Source organism: Fukomys damarensis, unplaced genomic scaffold (assembly GCF_012274545.1).
Source record: "Fukomys damarensis isolate Sample0158 unplaced genomic scaffold, DMR_v1.0_HiC HiC_scaffold_7, whole genome shotgun sequence".
Classification (NCBI taxonomy): Eukaryota; Metazoa; Chordata; class Mammalia; order Rodentia; family Bathyergidae; genus Fukomys; species Fukomys damarensis.
In genome coordinates, this window is record NW_022900919.1 from 25171456 (window position 1) to 25191603 (window position 20148).

General features: G+C 48.7%; 1 protein-coding gene across 2 annotated transcripts in view; it reads right to left on the bottom strand.

The window, feature by feature from the left end:
• Positions 1-20148, bottom strand: part of Syndig1 (synapse differentiation inducing 1) — a 118101-nt gene that overhangs the window by 36823 nt on the left and 61130 nt on the right. For both annotated transcript variants that reach the window (XM_010625608.2, XM_010625607.2), the window contains exon 3: positions 14017-14154. In XM_010625608.2, coding sequence (XP_010623910.1) covers positions 14017-14154 — 138 coding nt within the window. The remainder of the gene's footprint in view (positions 1-14016; positions 14155-20148) is intronic.

The window sequence follows — 20148 nt, forward strand, 5'->3', positions numbered from 1 at the left end:
GGATGAATCCAACTTGGTCAGGGTGTATTATCTTTCTGATTACCCTTTGTATTCTGTTTGCCAGTATCTTATTAAGGATTTTTGCATGTATGTTCATTAGGAAGATTGGTCTGTAGTTCTCTTTTTCGGTTAGGTCTGTCCCTGGTTTTGGAATCAAAGTAACACTTGCTTCCAGGAATAAATTTGGGAGTATTGCTTCCCTTTCAATTTTGTTGAAGAATTAAAAGAGTAGTGGCAATATTTCTTCACTAAATATCTTGTAGAATTCAGCAGTGAAGCCATCAGAACCTGGGCTCTCCTCTATTGGTAAATTTTAAATTACGTTTTCAATTTCACACATTGTAATTGGGGTGTTTAAAATTTTTATATCTTCTTCATTCAACTTTGGTAATTCATATGTATCTAGAAATCTGTCAATTTCTTCTGTGTTTTCCATTTTATTAGAGTATAGGTTCTCAAAGTAGGTATTGATGATCTTCTGGATTTCTTCTGGATCTGTTACAACTTTACCTCTTTCATTCCTAATTGCATAGATTTGAGCCTTTTCTTTCCTTTTTTTGGTAAAGTTGGCTAAGGGTTTATTGATTTTATTTATTCTTTCAAAAACCAGCTCTTTGATTCATTGATTTTATTGTATCATTCTCTTAGTCTCCATTGCATTGATATCTGCTCTGATCTTTACAAATTTTCTCCCTTGTATGAGCTTTTGGTTTGTCTTGCTCTTCTTTTCTAGGAGCTTAAAATTCAGCATCAGGCTGTTTATTTGAGCTTGTTTTATTTTTCTAGTTTGGGCATTCACTGCTATGAATTTCCCTTGTAGAACTGTTTTCATTGTGTCCCATAGATTCCTATGTTGTACTAGCATTATCATTTATTCTTATTTATTCCTTTAATTTCCTCTGTGACTCATTGCTTGTTCAGGGGGGTGTTATTCAATTTCCATATGTTTGTGAAGTTCTTGCAGTTTCTTATGCTGTTGATCTCCAGTTTAATTGCACTATGGTCTGATAATGTACAAAGGATAACTTCAATTACTTTGCATTTACTTAAACATGTTCTATGAGCTAGTATGCGGTCTATTTTGGAGAATAACCCATGTGCCACCAAAAAGAATGTATATTCTTATTTTGGGGGGTTTGGAACACTCAGTAGACATCTATTAAGTCCATTTGTTCAAAAGCTTGGTTCAGTTCTAGTATTTTTTTGTGGATTTTTAGTCTAGATGATCTGTTTATTTGTGTCCCCCACTATAATTGTATTAGTGCTTATTTATTTTTTTATGTCCCTTAATATTTGTTTTGTATAGTTGGGGGCATTAGTATTTGGTGCATATATATTTATGACTGTCATCTTTTCCTCTTGGATTGTTCCCTTTACAAGGATGTAGTGACCTTCTCTGTTTCTCTTAATTAGTTTTGGTTTGAAATTTACATTGTCTGCAAATAAGATAGCCACCCTTGCTTTTTTCTGGGTTCCTCTCATATGGAGATCTGTTTTCCATCCTTTTACTTTCAGTCTATGAGTTTCTTTTTCAACTAAGTGTGTTTCTTGTATACAGCATATTGTTAGATTTTTCTTCTTAATCCATCCTCCCAGCCTGTTTTTTTGATTGGTGAATTGAGGCCATTGACACTGATGGTTACAACAGATATGTACTGACTTATCATTGTTATGTTATTATCCTGCTGTTGGCTCTTTTTAATTTTTTCCTCTATCCCTTTAATTTCTTGATTTGCCTGATGGATTTGCTTTGTTGGCCTCATGGAGTTGTGACCTTCATTGTCCTTTTCTAGGATGCAGTGCTGAGTTTGGTTTTCATGAAATTTCTCAGGTGTTCATTGTCATGGAAGTATCGTATTTCCTCATCAATTTTGACAGATAGTTTTGCAGAATACATCAGTCTAGGTTGAAAGTTGTTTTCTTTTAGGGCTTGAAATACCTCACTCCAAGCTCTTCTTGTCTTGAGGGTTTGTCTTGAAATGTCTGCTGTGATTCTTATGGGGTTTCCTTTGCATGCAATTTGTTTGTTTTCTCTAACTGTTGTAGTATTTCATTTGGTCTGTTGGATTTCTGGGATCTTGATTGTTATATGTCTAGGTGTAGATTTTTTTTTTGATCATGGTTATTTGGAGTCCTATATGCTTCACTTATCTGTATGTCAAATTCTTCCCCTCTGTTTGGGAAGTTTTCTGTCATTAATTCTGTGAACAGTTTTTTAATGTCATTTGTACTTTTTTCTGCTTTTTCATGGACTCTTATCAGTCTTATATTTTCTTCTTTGTGTCTTCTAGGAGCAGTTGGATTGATTTCTCATGGTCCTTTACTATTTTTAATAGAGATCTCTTTTCATAGTCACTGACTACCATCCTATCTTCTATTTCTGATATTTTGTCTTCAGATTGGCTCAGTCTGTCATGTATACTTTCAATAGTGTTTTTAATCTCCTCGATATCTGTTTGAATCTATTTCATGGATTCCATTTTTTTTTCCTATTTTGGGCATTCATGGTTTCCATTTGTTTCCTATGTTGGGCATTCATGGCTTCTATCATGGTGCTGGACTCACCTTTTTTTTAAATCTTTCTGTTCTAGAATCCCTAACCATGTCTTTCATTCTGCTCATCATCTATGTGGTTATCTGGGAAATTACTTCTGTTTTGAATTGTTCTAGAGCCTCATTCATCCATTTTATTACTTTTTGTGTGATCAGTTCAGGGTGTTCAGGTGGTTGATTATCAAACTTTTCCATCTCATTTTGCCCAGAATTTGCCTTTGGTGATCTGGAAGTCTGTGTGTTTGCCTTGTTTAAATATCTTCTCATTTCTATTTTTGTTGTTTGTACTGCTCTTGGTTTAATTCCTGGGTTAATACTTTGATTTTTCTGATTAGCTGGTCTTTAGGATTTGAGTCTCTAATGACTCTGAGGCAGTCTCATTTTCATTATAGCATGAAGGACAACTGATTAGATCAATCACAGTATTAGCCCAAGTGATACAATTATCAACACAGTGGCATCAAGCACAGCTTAGAAAATGACAATATGTGGTAGTTATTAATTTATCACCTTCAACCATGTAAATTAAATCAAAATCTATGACTATCTCCGAATATGGTTTATAGTGAATAAATTCTTCAATATAGCAACTTTGCCCTTTAGTATGGGGACTTAGAAGGAGTTGGGGAGAGAGGAATATATGGGTAGAAGGATAAGGAAACATTAGAAGCGAGGCCAGAGGACACAGGAAGATCATGCAAAGTATAGGAAACAATTGAAGAGAAGAGGAAAAGGCAGAAAAAGAATAGAACAACCTAACAGCAAGAGGGAAGCTAGAAAATGTATTCACTTTCCTTTCAAACTAATGACAATGGGGAGAAGGAAAAAGAGAAAAGAAAAGGAAAATAAAGAAGATATCTGAATTAGGGTAGGAACAGGAAAAAAAGAGACATGAACAATGAGAGAAAGAGAGAGAGAGAGAGAGAGCGAGCGAGAGAGAGAGGACAAAGAAAAGAAAAAAGAAAAAAGAAAGAAAAAAATTTGAAAAGAGTAGAAAATAAAAAATAAAAAATTATAAATAAAAGAAAAAATAATTTAAAAAATAAAAAAAAAATGAAGGGCCTATTTCAGGGTATGTATCTGCTGCCACAATTGACAATGTGGGCAGCAGTGCACAGATCTAAGTCAATTAGTCTCAGCAAGCCAGCAACAGACCTCTAAGATTCAGTCTGATTTCTGGCTACAAGGCCCAGATTGAGCTCCCTGACCTCCTGCAGGGTTGGACTCTGTAAGGTTCTACTGCAGGCATCAGCTGCCCTTCCCCTGAAGATAGTTCAGGTTCTGACGGGAGGTAGCTAACCCTCCAACTTACCAACACTAGTGGTCTGTTGTGTCTTTATTGCAGAGCTTGTCTTCACTTTTCCAGTTGGTTTCAGTTGTCATCAAGGATCCTGACAGAGGCCCTCTTTCTGTTTTTCACTTCTGCTCTACCTTCTGGAGCTCAGGAAAATAGCTTTTATGACCCCATGTGCTTCTGTGGTGAGGATCCAGGTACTAGCACAGCCCAGAGGCCAGAGGCAGTGGTGGGGGTGGGGATGGGGAAGAGGAAGCTGGTGTGGTGCTGCAGGTGCCTGTGGGGCTCCACTCCTCACTGGTCTGCTTGCACTGCCCAGAGGTTAGGTGTGGGTTTAGGGTTGGGTAGCAGCTCAGCTCCACACATCTTCATTCCTCACCAGTCCACTCATGCTGCCCCTCTAGTTTTAGTTTATTGAGGAATCTCTGCACTGATTTCCATAATTGTTGCACCACTATACACTTCCACCAACAGTGGAGAAAAGCTCTTTTTTTCTCCAACCCTGTCAGCCCTAGTTATTGGTTGATTTCTTGATAATAGGCATTCTTCCTGAAGTGAGATAGAATCTCAATGTTGTTTCAATTTGCATCTCTCAAATGCCCTTGCTTGTGGATAGAAAGAACGAACATAGTGAAATGGCCATACAGATTTAAAGGAATTCCAATCAAAATACCAATAGCATACCTCATGGAACTAAAGAAAGCATTTCTAAAATTAATTTCAAACCAGAAGAGACATAGAATAGCAAAGACAATTGTGGACAACAAAGACAAGGTGGAGGGCATCACAATCCCTGACTTAAAATCATACCACAGAGCTACTGTAAGAAAAGCAGCATGGTACTGACAAAAACAAAACAAGAAAGAAAGAAAGAAACAAACAAACAAACAAAACTAGACCAGAGGATCAGTGCAACAGATTAGAAGATGCAGAAACAACTCCAAACACTCAGTCACCTTATATTTGTTGAAGGAGCCAAACAGCTTCATTGGAAGAAAGACAGCCTCTTTAATAAATGGTGCTAGAAAAACTGGCTGTCCACATGTGGAAGGCTAAAACTAGACCCATGTCTCTCACCATGCACTAAACTCAAATCAGGTGGATCAAATACCTAAGTATTAAAAAAGAAACACTAAATCTGCTGGAAGATAGAATAGGTAGAACTTTTTTTTTCTGATACCAGGGATTGAACCCAGGATCTTGGGCTTGCCAGGCACATGCAGCACCATGGAGCTACATTCTGGCCCTTAGAACCTTTGAAGACATAGGTGCAGGAAAATACTTTAGCAATTAATTTCAGTTTTAAATACGCTTCCACTGACCAGGAAAAAAGAACTCTTTACAAGTACCCCAACTTAATGAAGAACTCACTGTAGAGGACAATATAGACCAATGTCTCACCCAAACAGAGAGGCAGAAATCACAAGCAAAGGAGACTGCACATATCCCATAGCCTGTAAGGGTCAAGACCCCTTAGGTTGGGTCTCTTCTATGAATGCAAGGTTGGCTAAACCTCTTGAGTCAGTCACCTCACTTTACCACACTTGCTGATGAAAGAAAATGCTCATATAATCCTTATTTGCACAAAAACACTTTGATCAATCCAAAATCCATTCATAATTTTAAAAAGTAAGTGTCTAAAGATCTCACTTAACATTAAAATGTTGGAAACTCAGAGAACTGAGACAGGATAAGGATGTCACTTATATTCCACATGGCTTTTGCAAGTGCTGTGAAGAAATAGAAAGAAATGGGGCTCAGGGATGCAGACTGAGGTGGTAAAGTAATGAAGATCTGCAGATTGCAAGCTCTGTGGCATCACCTCACGGCTGCCCAGTGGGCCCCAGGGTGCACAAGAAAGGGAAGGAGGAAAGAGGGGCAGTGTTTCTTACCAGAGGGCGTTGGATGCTCTAGTTCTTGACCAAGGACATAGTTACTTGGATGTTTGCTTTAAAATACAGTAATACCTCAGCTCATGAACACTTCTATTTGCAAACAATTTGATTTGCCAGCAAGAGTTAGGCAAAAATTTGCTTATGTTCACAAAGTGCATTGGGGAACAAACATGACTATGGACATTTTCCTCAAACATAAGTTCATCCATCTTCCCCAAAACTGTAACCAATTTTGTGAACCAAAGTACCACTGTAATTTATTAAACTGAACAATTATGGTTTTGAATCATTCTGAGTGTTCTTTTTAAACTAAAGGTTTGAAAAATCCCCTTTGCATTCATAGTATTAAAACCAACAAGCCAATAAACACAAAGACGTATATACAAAGAAGGAAAAGATCACCCACCGCCTTTTTTTTTCCTTTTGGTCCTTTTTCCTTTGTTTCTAACCTTCAGAAATGTACAATATATGCCACAGCTGCAGAGTCAACACTTTTTAATGAACATACAGAAATGAAATCATTTGACCTGTTTTTCCAAGTGAATGAATACCATACCACAAGACAGAGCCTTTGTTGAAAGGATAAATGGAGGAGTAACTGATAAATAATCAAAACTTTTTCCCTTGGGACAAGCAGAAAACCAATTGGTATTAAACAGAAAAAGAGAAAGTGACCATGATGGCAACCTGGGAGCCACATGTGAGCACCCTAGGGTGTCCTGGAGCCCAGGATCCTTCTCTGGCACCCATGGGGCTCAGCTCTGACTTACAGATGCTGCTGTGCTGGGGCCAGAGACCCTGCCTTCCCCTCAGTGGCCCACAGGGATGCACCATCATCTGCCAGAGCTATTTTTAGGGAACCCTGGATGTATCCAAGACTGGGAACAGACTGGACCACCCTTGCCAAACCCATCACATTGCAAAGGTGATGACCGAAGCTGGTGTGGGCATTTGGTGCAGATGTGACTTGGAGCAGCCTGCACCCTAGGCAGAGCTGGGACCATGCTTTTGTCTTGTGGGTATGGAGGGAGCTGCACCTCACTCTTGCATTGCTTTTTGCACCTCAGTGCTCTGTTTGGTGTAGCTCGATCCTCTTCCTGGAGCCCTCCCTCTGGTGGGAACCCCAGAGGCACACCCCACTCTGTGGGCTCCTTCTTGTTCATTCAGGCTGCATCCTGGATATGGATACTAGTGTCTATGCCTTGGGATGGTGTTACTGGAGCTGAAGCCTGGCCCAGGACAGGCTCTGTGCTGTGATATAACCTACTCTGGGGTGAAATGAGAGACTTTTCACATTTGTGAGGAAGGTCTAGGGCTCTTGGGGGCTGAGAGGTGGCCTGGGTGGTGAGGTGGCCCAGCCTCAATGTCCCTTGGCCAGGCTGTCCCCCCAGGCTTGGGCTGCTGGCTCTGTCTGGGCTTCAACTCCACGCAGACCTGGGGACCCCAACTCCACCCCAGCTCAGTGTCCTTGCATAGGCCTATGGCCTTCAGTCTCCTTGAGCTGTGGGGGAGCCTGTGACACAGTATGGGGGTGCAGGGCAGTTATCCAGGTTGAAGTGAGCTTGGCAGTGGGGTGGAGCTGGTTGTCAACCCTTCTCTTAGGAGCCAGTGTGCTTGGGCACCACCCCATTTTCATTTCAGTTTCCCCAAGTTGCTGGCCTGGGATGGTGTTCCCAATGTAGCACAAGCACCCTGAGTGTGCTTTGGGCTTTGGGGAGCCCAGTGGAGCCCTAGGCAAGTTGGGGTCCACAGACCTTTCTGCCAGGACTCATGTGGAGCCCATCTATCCCAACCTAGCTCTACCCAAGGACTCGCTCAGCAACTAGGAGGTGCTGTGGCCCTGCCCAGCTCAGCATTCCCAAAACAAGGTGAAGATGGATGTGTTGGAAGACAAAAATGGAAGAAATGCTGCCTCACTACTGTGGGAAAGAAACATAAGACAGAAGAAGGCAGCCTGGGAAGCAGATCCTGCCCTGAGGGTGAGACAGGGACAAGGGAAGCACATGTGGTCCTTTCCAGTCTCATGGCATGGGTCTTCCTGCTCTGGCTACTTCTTTTCTTTTGGTACTGGGGATTGAACTTGGGTCCTTGCGCTTGCAAGGGAGGCCACCGAACCTCTGAGCTAAATCCCCGGCCCCTCTGGGTACTTCTTAAATGCAGGTGGCTGTTGGTCAGCTATCCCCCAGGTCCTGCCAGGCTGCTCCTCAGATGCACATTGGAGAGGGACATGTGGTGAGATAAGCACAGCAATAAACCCAGAAAACTGAGTTTGTCTCCCCCGTGGGAAGCCAGCAACCTGGGCAATAAACTAAAGTCCCCAGTTGCTTCCTGTGCCCTATTTTCAAATTATCTCCCTGACCTCACATTTTTCCAAGGGCAGATCAGCTCGTTCTTTCCATATTAAAAACTTGAAAGATGAGGCAAACCATCCAGGCTGGAGGATGCTGTGGATTAGATGCTTTATGGCCAGTCACTCATGAGCACCAGGATGGAAGCCTGGGCCACAGATGGGGCCATGGGCTCTGTGGGGAGCCCTGGCCACACAGAGTGGGGTCCCAGGCAGGAGCAGGATTTGGAGCTCTTTCTGGGAAATGGCCCGGAGCAGGGGCAAGAATCCTACAAACCAGCCAACAAGAATCAGTAGGAACATCCGGAGTGAAGATGAGACTGGAAATACTCTGCTCCTTTTGGAGCAAGTATGTGTCCATCCACAGTGGAGGGAGAGTTTGAAAGGTGGCTTCCCACCTGAATCCTGTTGATCTTTCCTGGGAGACCAGTGTGCTGGACTTACATGTCTACACTGCTGGAGAGCACAAGTCGTGAGAGATAATCAGCACCTGGAGTCCACCTTTACCCAAGATTGCTTGTTCTTTCCCACAATTTCATATCCTCCTGTCCTGCTGGAGCCAAAGGGAGAACATGTGGGTCCTTGGAGTGACAGCAGGGCCATCATCTCACTGGGGATGCAGGAACAGGCTTTAGAGCCTCTGCAGGGATCTGTAGTCACCGAAGCCAGACATGTGGTTCTTCTGACACCTTCACTAGGTGGTGAGGCACCTCAAGCCCAGCAGTCACAGAGCCCAGCCCAGAAGTGGGACTGTATCTGGGGCCAGAGTCCTGGTCTCGTCTGGCTTTTCCTGCTGTTTCCCACGAGGTTCTGCAAGGCGAGGTAGGCTCTGTGTGTGCACAACACTAGGTACAGCCCCACTCCTTCCTGTGCATCTGCTCAGCTCCAAGGTGTGTCCATGTCCTTAAGACCCCACTTTTGCTATGCCTGGAGCTCCTGCCTCATGCTCTGTGGTCTTTAGCTGTGACCAGCCTGGCCGATTACCACGGCAGACAGACTCTTCAGAGAGTGCAGAGGCTGCCGCCTTCCCCTTGCTCCTCTTGTATGTGTGCAAGGCATTAACCAAAGTGCACAGTGCTCACAGGATGCAGGGACTACAGGCATAAGGTCCAGGTGTCGCCACAAGTGTGTGCCCAGCACCCCATTTCCCTCTTGGCCCTTCACGGTGCCTTCACGGTGTCTGGCTCTTTGCAGCACAGTGTGACCAACTCCCTGAACATGCTGAGGTGGCCAATCAACCCTCGTACCTCATGCTTTACACTGTGGGCCTGCACTCCTGTTCCAGCCTGGACTACCCTAGGATACTGCTGCTGAGCCCCAATCTTCCCTGCCAGGGAGCACGGTGACTGTTCACTGCTGCAAACACTCTCCTCAGACACTTCCCTCTCTCCTCCACCAAACCTGCAGCCATCTCCTGACCGACATTCCAGTCCTGGCCCTGTGGTAACTTGGTTCAGATCCCAGGAGAGCCTCAGGACGGGCCCCATGCTCGGTCAGCAATGTTCCCCTTCAGCAGATCCTTCCACAAACACCGCCAGAGTCCCTATCCAGCTCTGTCATCCCCACATGGCTCACAGCTCTCTCCCGCTCCCTGGCTCTCCTGCACCCTCTCCTGCTCCCTGTCCACTGCTTGTGCTCCTCCACGGGACATGGATTCTGCTCACTGCTGAGCTCCAGCACTGGCACAGGGCCAAGGGCACAGTGGTTATTGAGGACCAGATCGTGACCAGAGCTCAAGGACACGGTCACTGGCTCCATTTGCCCAACTCCCATTGCTGGTGCTATTCATAAAGTTCATAATCTGGCTCTGAAAACCCTTTGCTCATTTAATTATTGTTATAATGTTGCAGTTAGTAAAGAAAGAAGCATTTTATGAAATGAAATTAAATAATGACATAATAAATGCCTGAATGCCGAGCACTCTCTGGAGGACTCCACACACATCTCCTCAATGTCTGTCCCAGATCTGCTCCCTTTGGGTATCCAGCCGCTGTCCCTGGGGACCCAGAATAGGGCCCCAAGGGAAATCCCACAGCTCATTTCCACCACCCTGTTCCTGAGCCACCACAGCCCCCATGTGGCCCATGAGGACGGGGGATTCTGGAGGAGGACTATGGTCTTACTTTTGTTTACTTCCATCTGAATTCCTACAGATGGAATTCAGTAAGGTTGTCGACACTGGGCTTTGAACAATGGATGCGTGGAAGTCTGCTCCTGTGCCTCTCTGCACCTTCCCGTGTCTCTGGGAGTTGTCCAACCCTGAACCTCATTTGTTTTCATTTAAATGGAGGACTCATTTAACTGGAGACTCATTGCAGAGGTTCAGTAAGAGCAAGTGTGGGTCACCTGGCAGTTTGCATCACTTGGAAGCCTCATTCTTTTTTCTTTCGGTACTGGGGATTGAACTCAGACCTTGTGCTTGAGAGGAAGGTGGTGGCACCACTGGGCTAAATCTCTGGCCCTGCCTCATTCTTAAGTTAGTGGGTGCTGCCTCTTCTCTGAGCCCAGGAGCACAGGGGTCACAGGTAGTGAGCTCTGTGGGAAATATGGCCCTGCCCCTACTACCATCCCCAACCTGCATGCCTGGCTCCATCACTGCTGAGGCCAGGGACAGCCCATGCCCAACCTTCTGTTGCAGGTCTGAGGAGGTGCTGGAAAATGTGTGTCTCCTGCAAGTGCCCTGGAAGATGGCACTGAGGCTAGGACAGCAGCAGGAGGAGGGCGCAGTAGTGAGTGTCCAGCAGCACTGCCCTCATCACGCAGGCGTCACTATAGCTGCCATCCTCTGGAAAGAGCTCTGAGGGCTCTGATGCTCTGCAGCTCTCTTTCTGCTTCCACAGGTGGTGGATCCACAGGCTGGTCACCCAGGGATCCCGCAGGGCACCATCCTTGCACTCCAGTGGCTCCCAAAGTCTCCTGGGACTTGCACCCCAATTCCTGCCTCTACCTGGTAGGAACAACTTCCACAGCTGCTAGGATAGGGAAACTGGGGCAGGGAGGAGCAGCCTGCTGAAGAGGACAGAACCAAAACAACAGCCTTGTGAATTCCCAGCACGGCTGATCTAATCAAGCTGCCATGCGGGGTTTTGCCCTATTCTTCTAAACGGCTGCATCTGTTTCTCAGCCCTCACTGAGTGGTGCTTTGACAATGAGCAAATGCAGTGTAGCTGTCAGTGTGCACTGAAATGGCAGCTGTAATGAAAGGGAAACCCTAAAGTCACCCTGGGTGGTGGAAGTTTCCTGTGGACAACAGGTGGCCTTGGGGGCTGGGCATGTACTCTTCAAGTGTCACTTCCCTTGAGCCCCACAAGTTGTGCTTTGGGGACTAAAAGGCCTTGGAGTGGGCTCCATCTCCCTCCAGCCTGGCTCAGAACAGGTGGTGCTTATTGAATTTTGCTGATTCTTTCCTGTGTCTGCTGGCTTTCTGCTACTCATCCTCCTGTGTGGTGCTGTCCCTACTGGCTGACTGGGGGCCCTGTGTCTGCATGTAAGTTGTGCCACTCCAGGAGGGGACCACAGCCTAGCCAAGAATGGCCACAGCTGCAGACTGAGAGGGGAGACCCACCAGAAAGGGGACTTGGAGGGACCTGCTTGGAAGAGATGAGGGCACAGCCAGCCACCTCAGTTTCTTATGGAAGTGCAGCCCTACTGTGTCACGGGCAGGGAGGGCACCCAGTAGGGTATTGGGGGGTCCTGGGGGTCCTGTGGGGCTGTTCCCCCCATCCTGCCATGCAGACCACCCCTCCCTCACACACAGCATCCCAAGGTTTACCTCTAAAAAATGAACTCAGAAGCCTGTAAGAGCTACATTTGTTTTCACTGCTTCATGAATAATAAAAATCCCCTTACCACTGTGGGAACACAATGTCATGAGTCATCAGTCACAATCCAAGAGGCTCATACCATGCTGAGAATGAAATCACTTCCTGAGAGAAAGAACACAAGCACTGGCCTTGCAACAGCAGCCCTAATTTTGTTGTAATTGCAATCTTTAGGACAAAGGTGCTGTCCACTGTGTGCCCTAGTCCTGAGAAGATAGCATCAGCTGGGAGGGGACATGTGGGGCAGCAGAGACATCGGAGGATGGTGGCCAGGGTGCAGCCTCTCTGGCTCTCCCCACCTAGCACCTGCCAAAATGCACGGAGCCCACAGCCACCTGTGGGGACAAGCAGCACCTCTCCCTGTGGAATCTAAAATAGAAATATCTGTCCTGATCCTGAGTTTGGAAATCCAAATCCAGGAAGTTTGTGTGTCCACCCTAACTCCCAGAAACAACTGGGGACTGGGTATAGGAGGCAGGGGAGGACACTATGGCTGCCACCCCATTCAGTGCATGGGAAGGCCAGTGGCCATGTCTGTGCCAGGCTGGGAGCAAGAGCACCTTTCAAGGGTCCTGATCGCCCCTTTAGAGTGAGGCTGCTCCTTCTTGTTTGAGATTCAGCTCACTGTGGGCATCTTTCCACCCACTCATCCAGCTACTCATCCATACACCCATCCATTCACTTACCCACCCATCTACCCATCCACTTATCTATCCATTCATCATCCATCTGTGCATGCATCCACCCACCATCCACCCATCCACTATCTCTCCATCTACCCATACAGCCATCCGGGCATGCATCTGTCCATCCATCCATCCATCCATGCATCCAAACACCCTTCCTTCTGTCTACCCATCCACTTAAAGTCCCTTCTCCAGGTCCCAGTACATCCCCTGATCTTGCCTCCTCCTGGTCCAGGCACCAGGTACCTGGCATTCTGCCTGTGCTGTGCTGCTGGAGAAGGACCTTTGGTACCCATTATGGAACACATTAACAAGGACAAGCCCAGACAGACTAATGAGGCCACATGGGCCCTGGAGAAACTGTGTCCCCTGCCCCTGCCAGCAGCCATTTTCTCTGCTCCTTTCCCTGAGGAGGCTCCTGCCCTCAGGATGGCCACAGCCCTTCCTAGTTCCCTGCTCCAACTGGGACTGCCAGGGAAGTGGCTGGGCACCATCTGGGCTGCACAATGGGGAAAGAAAATGATTTAAGGCTTCTCCTCTGCCAGTCAAGCCAAGGCCACTGCACAGAAGCCTCAAGAGAACTGCTGCGCTGGTCGGGGATGCCACTTAGCAGCCTGAAGAAGGACCTGCCTGGGCCAGCCAGCTGCAGCCTTGATCCCAGAGCCCTTGGAGCAGAGAGGTCCATGAGTGAGCACCCTCGGGCCTTCCTTGTCTGCACCCTGTGGGGGCTGGGCCTCCTGTACCTGTACCCACATGACTGCATCCACACTGGGGGACTCCATGCCTGTGCCCACGTGGGACTGCCTCTCCCTGTCTTGGCTGAGATGATGGTAGAGGCTGAGATGAGACTGTAATTTCATGCTTCACTGGTGAGCAAAGACATCTGTCTCTCTTGATGAAAAAGAATATAGAGATAGAGGGCTCCTGAATGAATGAGAGCTCATCCTCCACTAGAGGAGAAAATCAACTGAGGCTCCTTCGGGGATGACCTAGGAATGACCCAGGAGGGGTTGTGGTAGAGAGGACAGAGCTCACGGGCCCAGGGAAGAATCATAACGTGACCCTGCTTCCCCTGGGTTAGGCACTGGAATCCCACAGGACCGGAGTCCACACATGGGCCTTCCTCGAGGGCAGGGATGCCTCTGTCCTTCCCTATGGCATCCTTGCCTGGTGCTTGCTCCCCACCCTGGGGCCTGAAGGTTGGGTCCCCGGAGGCTCTGCCCTCTACCAAGCAAACCCAGCCCCCCATTACGCAGGCCTTTCCCTGAAGGTCAGCACACCCAGGTGAAGGACAGCAAACCTGGGTAAGGCTTGCCCAGCCCAATGCCCAACCCTGCCTGCCCCTCAGTCACTCGAGCTGACTGCCTTCTGGCATACACAGTGCATGGTGTTTTGACTGATAGGTGTGTGGAGGCCTCACCTCATGGGACAGGTAGAAGGCTGCGATGCCCAGCGGCCAGAAGCAGCAGAGCATGGAGAAGACGCTGAGCCCCAGGTGGTCCCGCGGGGGCATCATGAGGAAGTTGTCCTCACTCTCTGTGTCGCTGGAGTAGTCACTCTGCAGAGAGAGGGGGCAGAGGAGGGGATTAGGACAGGGCTGTCGTAGGGCTTCGGGGAGGTGGGTGCCTGATGGATGGAGCAATGCGACCCCCAAAAGCTGCTGTCAGGGCCTGCAGGTGCCTCTGAGGGAGACCAATAAGGACAGGAAGAGCAGAAGCCAAGTGAGTCCCTTAGGTGGCTCAACAGGGACAAAATCCTACAGAGCCAGTCACAGCATGGTGTCCCCAGCATACAGTGGCACAGCTCACAATTTCTGACCACAGATATGTCAGTACGAAGCATGTTTTCAACCTGTTATCTTTGACATATGCTGGTTTGTTGTAAATGGAAGAACCCTGTGTGTCTAAGATCTTTGAGCTCCTGGCCTGGGACAATGGGAACAAAGCTGTCGCTGATCAGGGTCTGGGACAGGGACTTCCAGAGGATTTGTGCCATGTGGGTTTGAATTTTTACTGCAAGCTCCTGCTGGTTTTCAGAACACAGCAGGGCTGGTGTGGATGGAAGAGCATGGATGGATTTGCCTTCAAGTTGCCTGACTCTGAGCCATGTCAGGATGTGGGGGTCCCAGCATCCACCCTTGCAGTTCTCCATCCTGAGGAAGCATGGCTGCTTTGTGATAAGCTGCCTTTAGATGTGGCTCTGCTGCCCAGTGGCTGGTCAAGCACTGGGCTGAGCCGGCATCCCCTGGGGACTCTGGTGTGGGAGGCATGGTGGATGGTAGCTTGGAGCATTCCCAACATCATACTGCTGATTTCCTAGAAGGATAGTCACTGTCCAGGCAGGTGATGTTTCCCAGGACAAACAGGACACTTCTTCCTGGGAGGGCCATGAGCTATAGCACCCATGCTGGGGCTGGCATTGGGGACATAAGGACATGTGCAGTACTCAGCTATGGTGAGATCTCAGTGGGCTATGAATGCCTCCCTACTTGTCCTCTGCAACCCGCTGCCACCCAGACACTGACTCACAGACAGAGGAGGCCCATGGTTGATGGGGTCATTTCCTAGCTTTGCAAATTAAATGCACAGACTGTCAGCCATGGCCTCTATCCAGTGTGCAGACAGCCTGGGCTGCATGGGGACCAGGTGCTGTGTGGACCCAGCTCTGGTCTAGGGGATGGAGAGGAGCAGTGTTCACCATGAGTCTCTCGACCATAAGCAGGACCTTCAGTGCCCTGGGACAGGAGCTGGTGACTCCTGGTGCACATTGGTGCCCCAACAGACCTGCAGTCAGAGTCTGAGGCGCCACCCCATGGGAAGGGGACAGAAGGGACCGGCCAAGGCCACAGGCCAGTGCCAGGCCACCTGTGCATGCTGCAGGACACTACTCTTGCTGTGCCCAGGTGTTATTCTGGTGCAGTCCCCTCTATGTGTCTGGGACAGCTCAGGGTCCTGTCCACAGAGCTGCATCTGTGAAATCTCCATTCCTTTACTGTGTGTGTCATCTCCCATGTAGTCTTGGGAACAGTAACAGGAAATGAAAATTACTGCCATTATGACCCTCAGGGATGGAAAACAAAACCTCTCTGGGATGCACAATTTTTTTTTAAAATTGAATTTATTGGTACATTCTAGGTAGACAGTACAGTTACATTCATTACTGGGATCTTGCACCTTTACATGACAGGTCTTGGTCCTCATTTTTTCCCCTTGTCCCCACCCTCCCTTCACCTCCTCCTTCCCTATGGGATGCACAATTTTTGGGAGCTGTGCGGACTGTGAGCTGCCCAGGTGGCGGTTGGAACAGCTCACAGGATGGAGGATGTGCAGTGCTGAGCCACATGTCCTCCTGCTGAGCCTCTCATGCACAAACCCTGTCCCCTTGAGCTCTCTTGACCCCTGAAAGCAGAGACAGCTGCAGTTAGATCCACTGGGCTGGACTCCAGAGGGGCCCCTGGATGTGGGGTACCCAGGGTTCAATCTTGAACCAACTTGTCTAAGCCCCAAAATCACATGCAAGGCGGGGGCTGGGTCATAGCACAGCCACCTCTTCTAAGCCTCAGTGTCACCCTGGTCCTTCCCAAGTTGCACAGCAGGTGGAGACAGCACAGGTGGAGACTGGCACATCAGGTACCCATCTGTGCACACAGATGTTCACAGCTTAGATGTCAGGTGTTTGCCTTCTGCGTGTTACTCCTAGTTGAGTTGTGTCGTATGTACATGAGCCCCTCATTTTCATGGCCACCCTGGAGGTGATCACTGCTTTACTTGTCCTTTCCATTTTACAAAGGCCCCAAGAGACTGGGTGGAACTCTAGGTGATTTGTCAGACTTCTGTACAATATGTTCCTGACTGCCAGACCGTGGAGCCTGGGCCTGACTATTCCTCCCTGGGTCCTGGGCTTCGGGCAGGTTTGAGTGTGGACAATTTGGTCACACTAAGCCTGCTCTGCTTCTGTGGCCAGTGTGTCTCTCCTCTGTGCCCCAAGACTCTTTGGCTTTGCTTCTTGGCTGGTCTGTTTCATGGACATCAGTGGCCACCAGGGTCCACTGTTTTTCCTGGGCAGCCTAGGCTAGGGATGGCTACTGCATGCCCTACAGGTTGGCATGCAGACTCTGCCTTTGGGAACTGAGAATCTCACTAAAATCCCAAGAAACAAAGACACAGTTCCAGGCTTTCCTCCCAACATCACAGACTTTTGCTTGGAAGTGTAGAGCAACCACATACTAAGAATGCAATGTTGCTGCACGACACCAAATTAATTAATCACATTTGATTAAAATAGATGATTAAAACTCAGACAAACTGCAGCACAGACAGAAGCACCCAGGCTCTTTCTCTATGCTCCTTCTTCAGCTGATGCTCGGAGGAAAGGAGTGGGGCCAGCCCAGGAGGCCGTGTAGACATGGATCACCAGGCAGAGGTCAGGATACACCAGTACCAGGAGAGGCGCAGCATGCACGGTCTTCACGGTGGTCACCTCAGGACATCTGCAAGGCAGGGTTCAGGCCTGCTTTAAGTTGAGACTTTGGAGAAGCAGGCAGGGTTCTCTGCCGGCCCACACGACTGAAGCCCTGCGGTTGACACTCCCTCCGATGGAAGAGACAGCTCTAGGCTCCTTCTGTCCTCACCCCTGAGATCCTTGCAGAGGAGGCTGTGATGGCCATGCTGAGGACACAGCCACTGGAACAAGCTGCAGGTGTCTGTGGGAACCAGGACAGGCCCGGCATAGTAGGACCCTCAAGCACTGCTTGTCCACGGGATCTGCCTGCTGTGAGCTCTGACCTCAGTCTCCCGCCGCAGAGGCCTCTGCTGCCCGATGCTGGGCACCAGGGCTCTGTACGCATTGCCTCCTTCTCACAGACAGCTGGCTCCCTTGGCCATCAGGGCCTGGGCTCAAGTGCCCTTCTTGAACTTCCTTGCACACCCAAAGGCCATTGCCTCCTGCTCAGCCTTCTTCTGCTGCAACCTGGGGTGCCAACCCTTCCCCTGAGATGAGGAGGGCAGAGGTCTGTGTGCATTTTTACCCAGCTCCGTCCTGAGTACCTTCGTGGTGGAGCCTTCCTGCTAGTCTATGTTCCAGGGTGTCACATGTAGATGTCACTTGTCACCTGGTGAGAGGGATGAGGCCCATGTTGCACTCAGTCTCATGGTTCCTGCATGCTCCTCGGGCCTGGGTATCCATCAGGGACAGGTGGTAATGGGCTGGGGATGGCAGGTAGCACCCAGGTCTGTGGGACTCAGGCAGCTGGGCCTTTGCCATTTGGGTTTTGAATGTGGGGCTCTGGGCAAACTTTTAAAAAGCTAACAGTATCCAATTAAAAAGTAATAACCATGAATCAATAAATATCTGAAGTGAAAATGAAGTAAGTCTCCCACCCAGGGTAGTGGTTCACTATCCCCTAAATGATTCCCCATTCCTGGAGGAGGGAGTTGCTGGGTTTTCAGAAGGTGCTAATCCTGTTAAAAGCCTAAGCTATGAAAATTTTCTGTGATAGAGGAGCTAAGTTAACTCAGTAGGGAAATCAAGTAGTGCAGTCTTGTGCATGTCTGGGAGGGATGAGAGGAAGCTCTCATTGCCCACACTGGGGTGTCTGCCGCAGGGGCAGTGAGCCTGACCCCACACTAGCATCCAGTGCTGACGAGCATCACCTGCAGATCCCAAGGCCTTGGTGCAGTGTGGGAGGCTGACAAAGCTCTCGGATGTCCAGCACATCCCTGAGAACCCATCTCTTGCTGGGTTTCTTCAGATTCTACTTCCCTCTCTTGTGGGGTTTCCATGGTGATGTCAATCCTGCCACCTTCCCACCACCAAGCCACATAGTGAGTGTGACTTAATTTCCCCAGGGAGGAGCCTGGGGGTCTATACTCTGCCCACTTGTGTCAATCAATAAACTCTCCAGCAGCAACTGAGAAAGGCTGGCCTGCCTGGCAGTGCTTTCTGCGGGGGTGGTTGGGGGGCTGGGGGTGCGGCAGTGCACGTGAGGGACGTAGGCATCCAGGCATGCAGGACTCTGCTAGGGCCATCTGTCCCAGGTAAAGTGCACATGCCTCTCCTCTGGGAAGCATCCAGTTAGCATCTGAGGAAGGGTTCTGAAAGCAGGAGCCCAGTGGAGCCAGACTTGTTCAGATTCAGCCCACTTTGCTCTTCCTGGCATCTCTGTGAGGTCAGAGCACGATGATAAAATGAACAATTGTATTAGTGGACATGACACGACATTCCTGTGTTTAGGATTTATCTTGAAGGCTCACCTCCAAAAATAGGAAAACACATTGCACAAGGTTATTCGTTAGAGCATTGTAGGTGATTGCAAAGCAAATGAGATGTTCATGCAAAGAAGAGCGGTTAAATAAATGACGGCACACACCCACAGTGGAGTTTAACCCAGCCTGAAAAACAGAGATACTCAACAGACTAACCAGACTGGATACAGAACGCCTACCTAGAGATGTGGAAATGTACTCAGGCTGTGTCACACAATTGCATTTCACCAACAATTGGCAGGTTCCATGGTGGTCCCTAGCATGATGTCATCTAGGAATACTGTAGCCAACTGTGTGAGTCTCTGTGATGTGGCACAATGACCAACGTTCCTCAGACTGAGCCCAAGGTCAAGTGGTGCAGACTGAATGTGTGTGAGTGCACATGCGTGTGGTCTCATGGATGTGCGTGTGAACACATTTGTGTCGCTGCATGGGCACACGGTGCATGTATGTGCACACATTCTCTTGCTCAGCTTGTGGGGAAACTGGGACCCCAAGTAGCACTGAGCACATGTCCCTCTCACCCACATTCTGTCCTTGGACCAGACCGCTGTTCTCCAGTAACAAGTGGTGCCTGGGAGACAAGGCTGGGGTTGGGTCAGGCTGGTGAGGGTCAGGATGTGACCAGAGCAGCCTGCTGTTCAGGGCCTGAGCATGAGAAAGGATGGAGGAAGACACACTACGTGCAGGGGACACAGCAGCCACCCAAAGGGTCCCAGGGCCCATGTAGATCAGACTGTGCACTGTGATGCCGTAAGTACATATGGGCGCAAACGGGAACCCCGAGCAAGGAAGAGCAGGAGGTCTAACCTGAAATAAAGTGCTCCATGGGTGAACGCAAGTAGCAGAGGAAAAGGGACAGACAGCTCCTTTCCACCCCTATCACAGCACAGCTGTCACTCACACACACACACACACACACACACACACACACACACACCCATTCACACACAGGGGAAGACTGGCCAGCACTGCTCACAAGATGCTACGAGGGGCTGGTGGATAATCAGGGAAAGCAGGTGTTCACAGCATCCCTCAGCGACCCCTACCAGATGTCTATTAACTTCAGAACAGCCCTGTCTCGTGGCCAACGAGGAACTCAGCAAGTACCAAAGCCAGTGATCAAAGCCACCTCCCACCAAGGCCAGTGGGCAAAGGGCTGGGGCCTCCTGACCATGCATAGAGAGGCACAGCACTCCTGCTGGTGTTGTCAGAAGTGCAGCAACCAAAGAGCAAAATGAAAGAGTGATGCGGGGAAAGAGAGGAAGGGCGGGGGGGGGGCAGGAAGC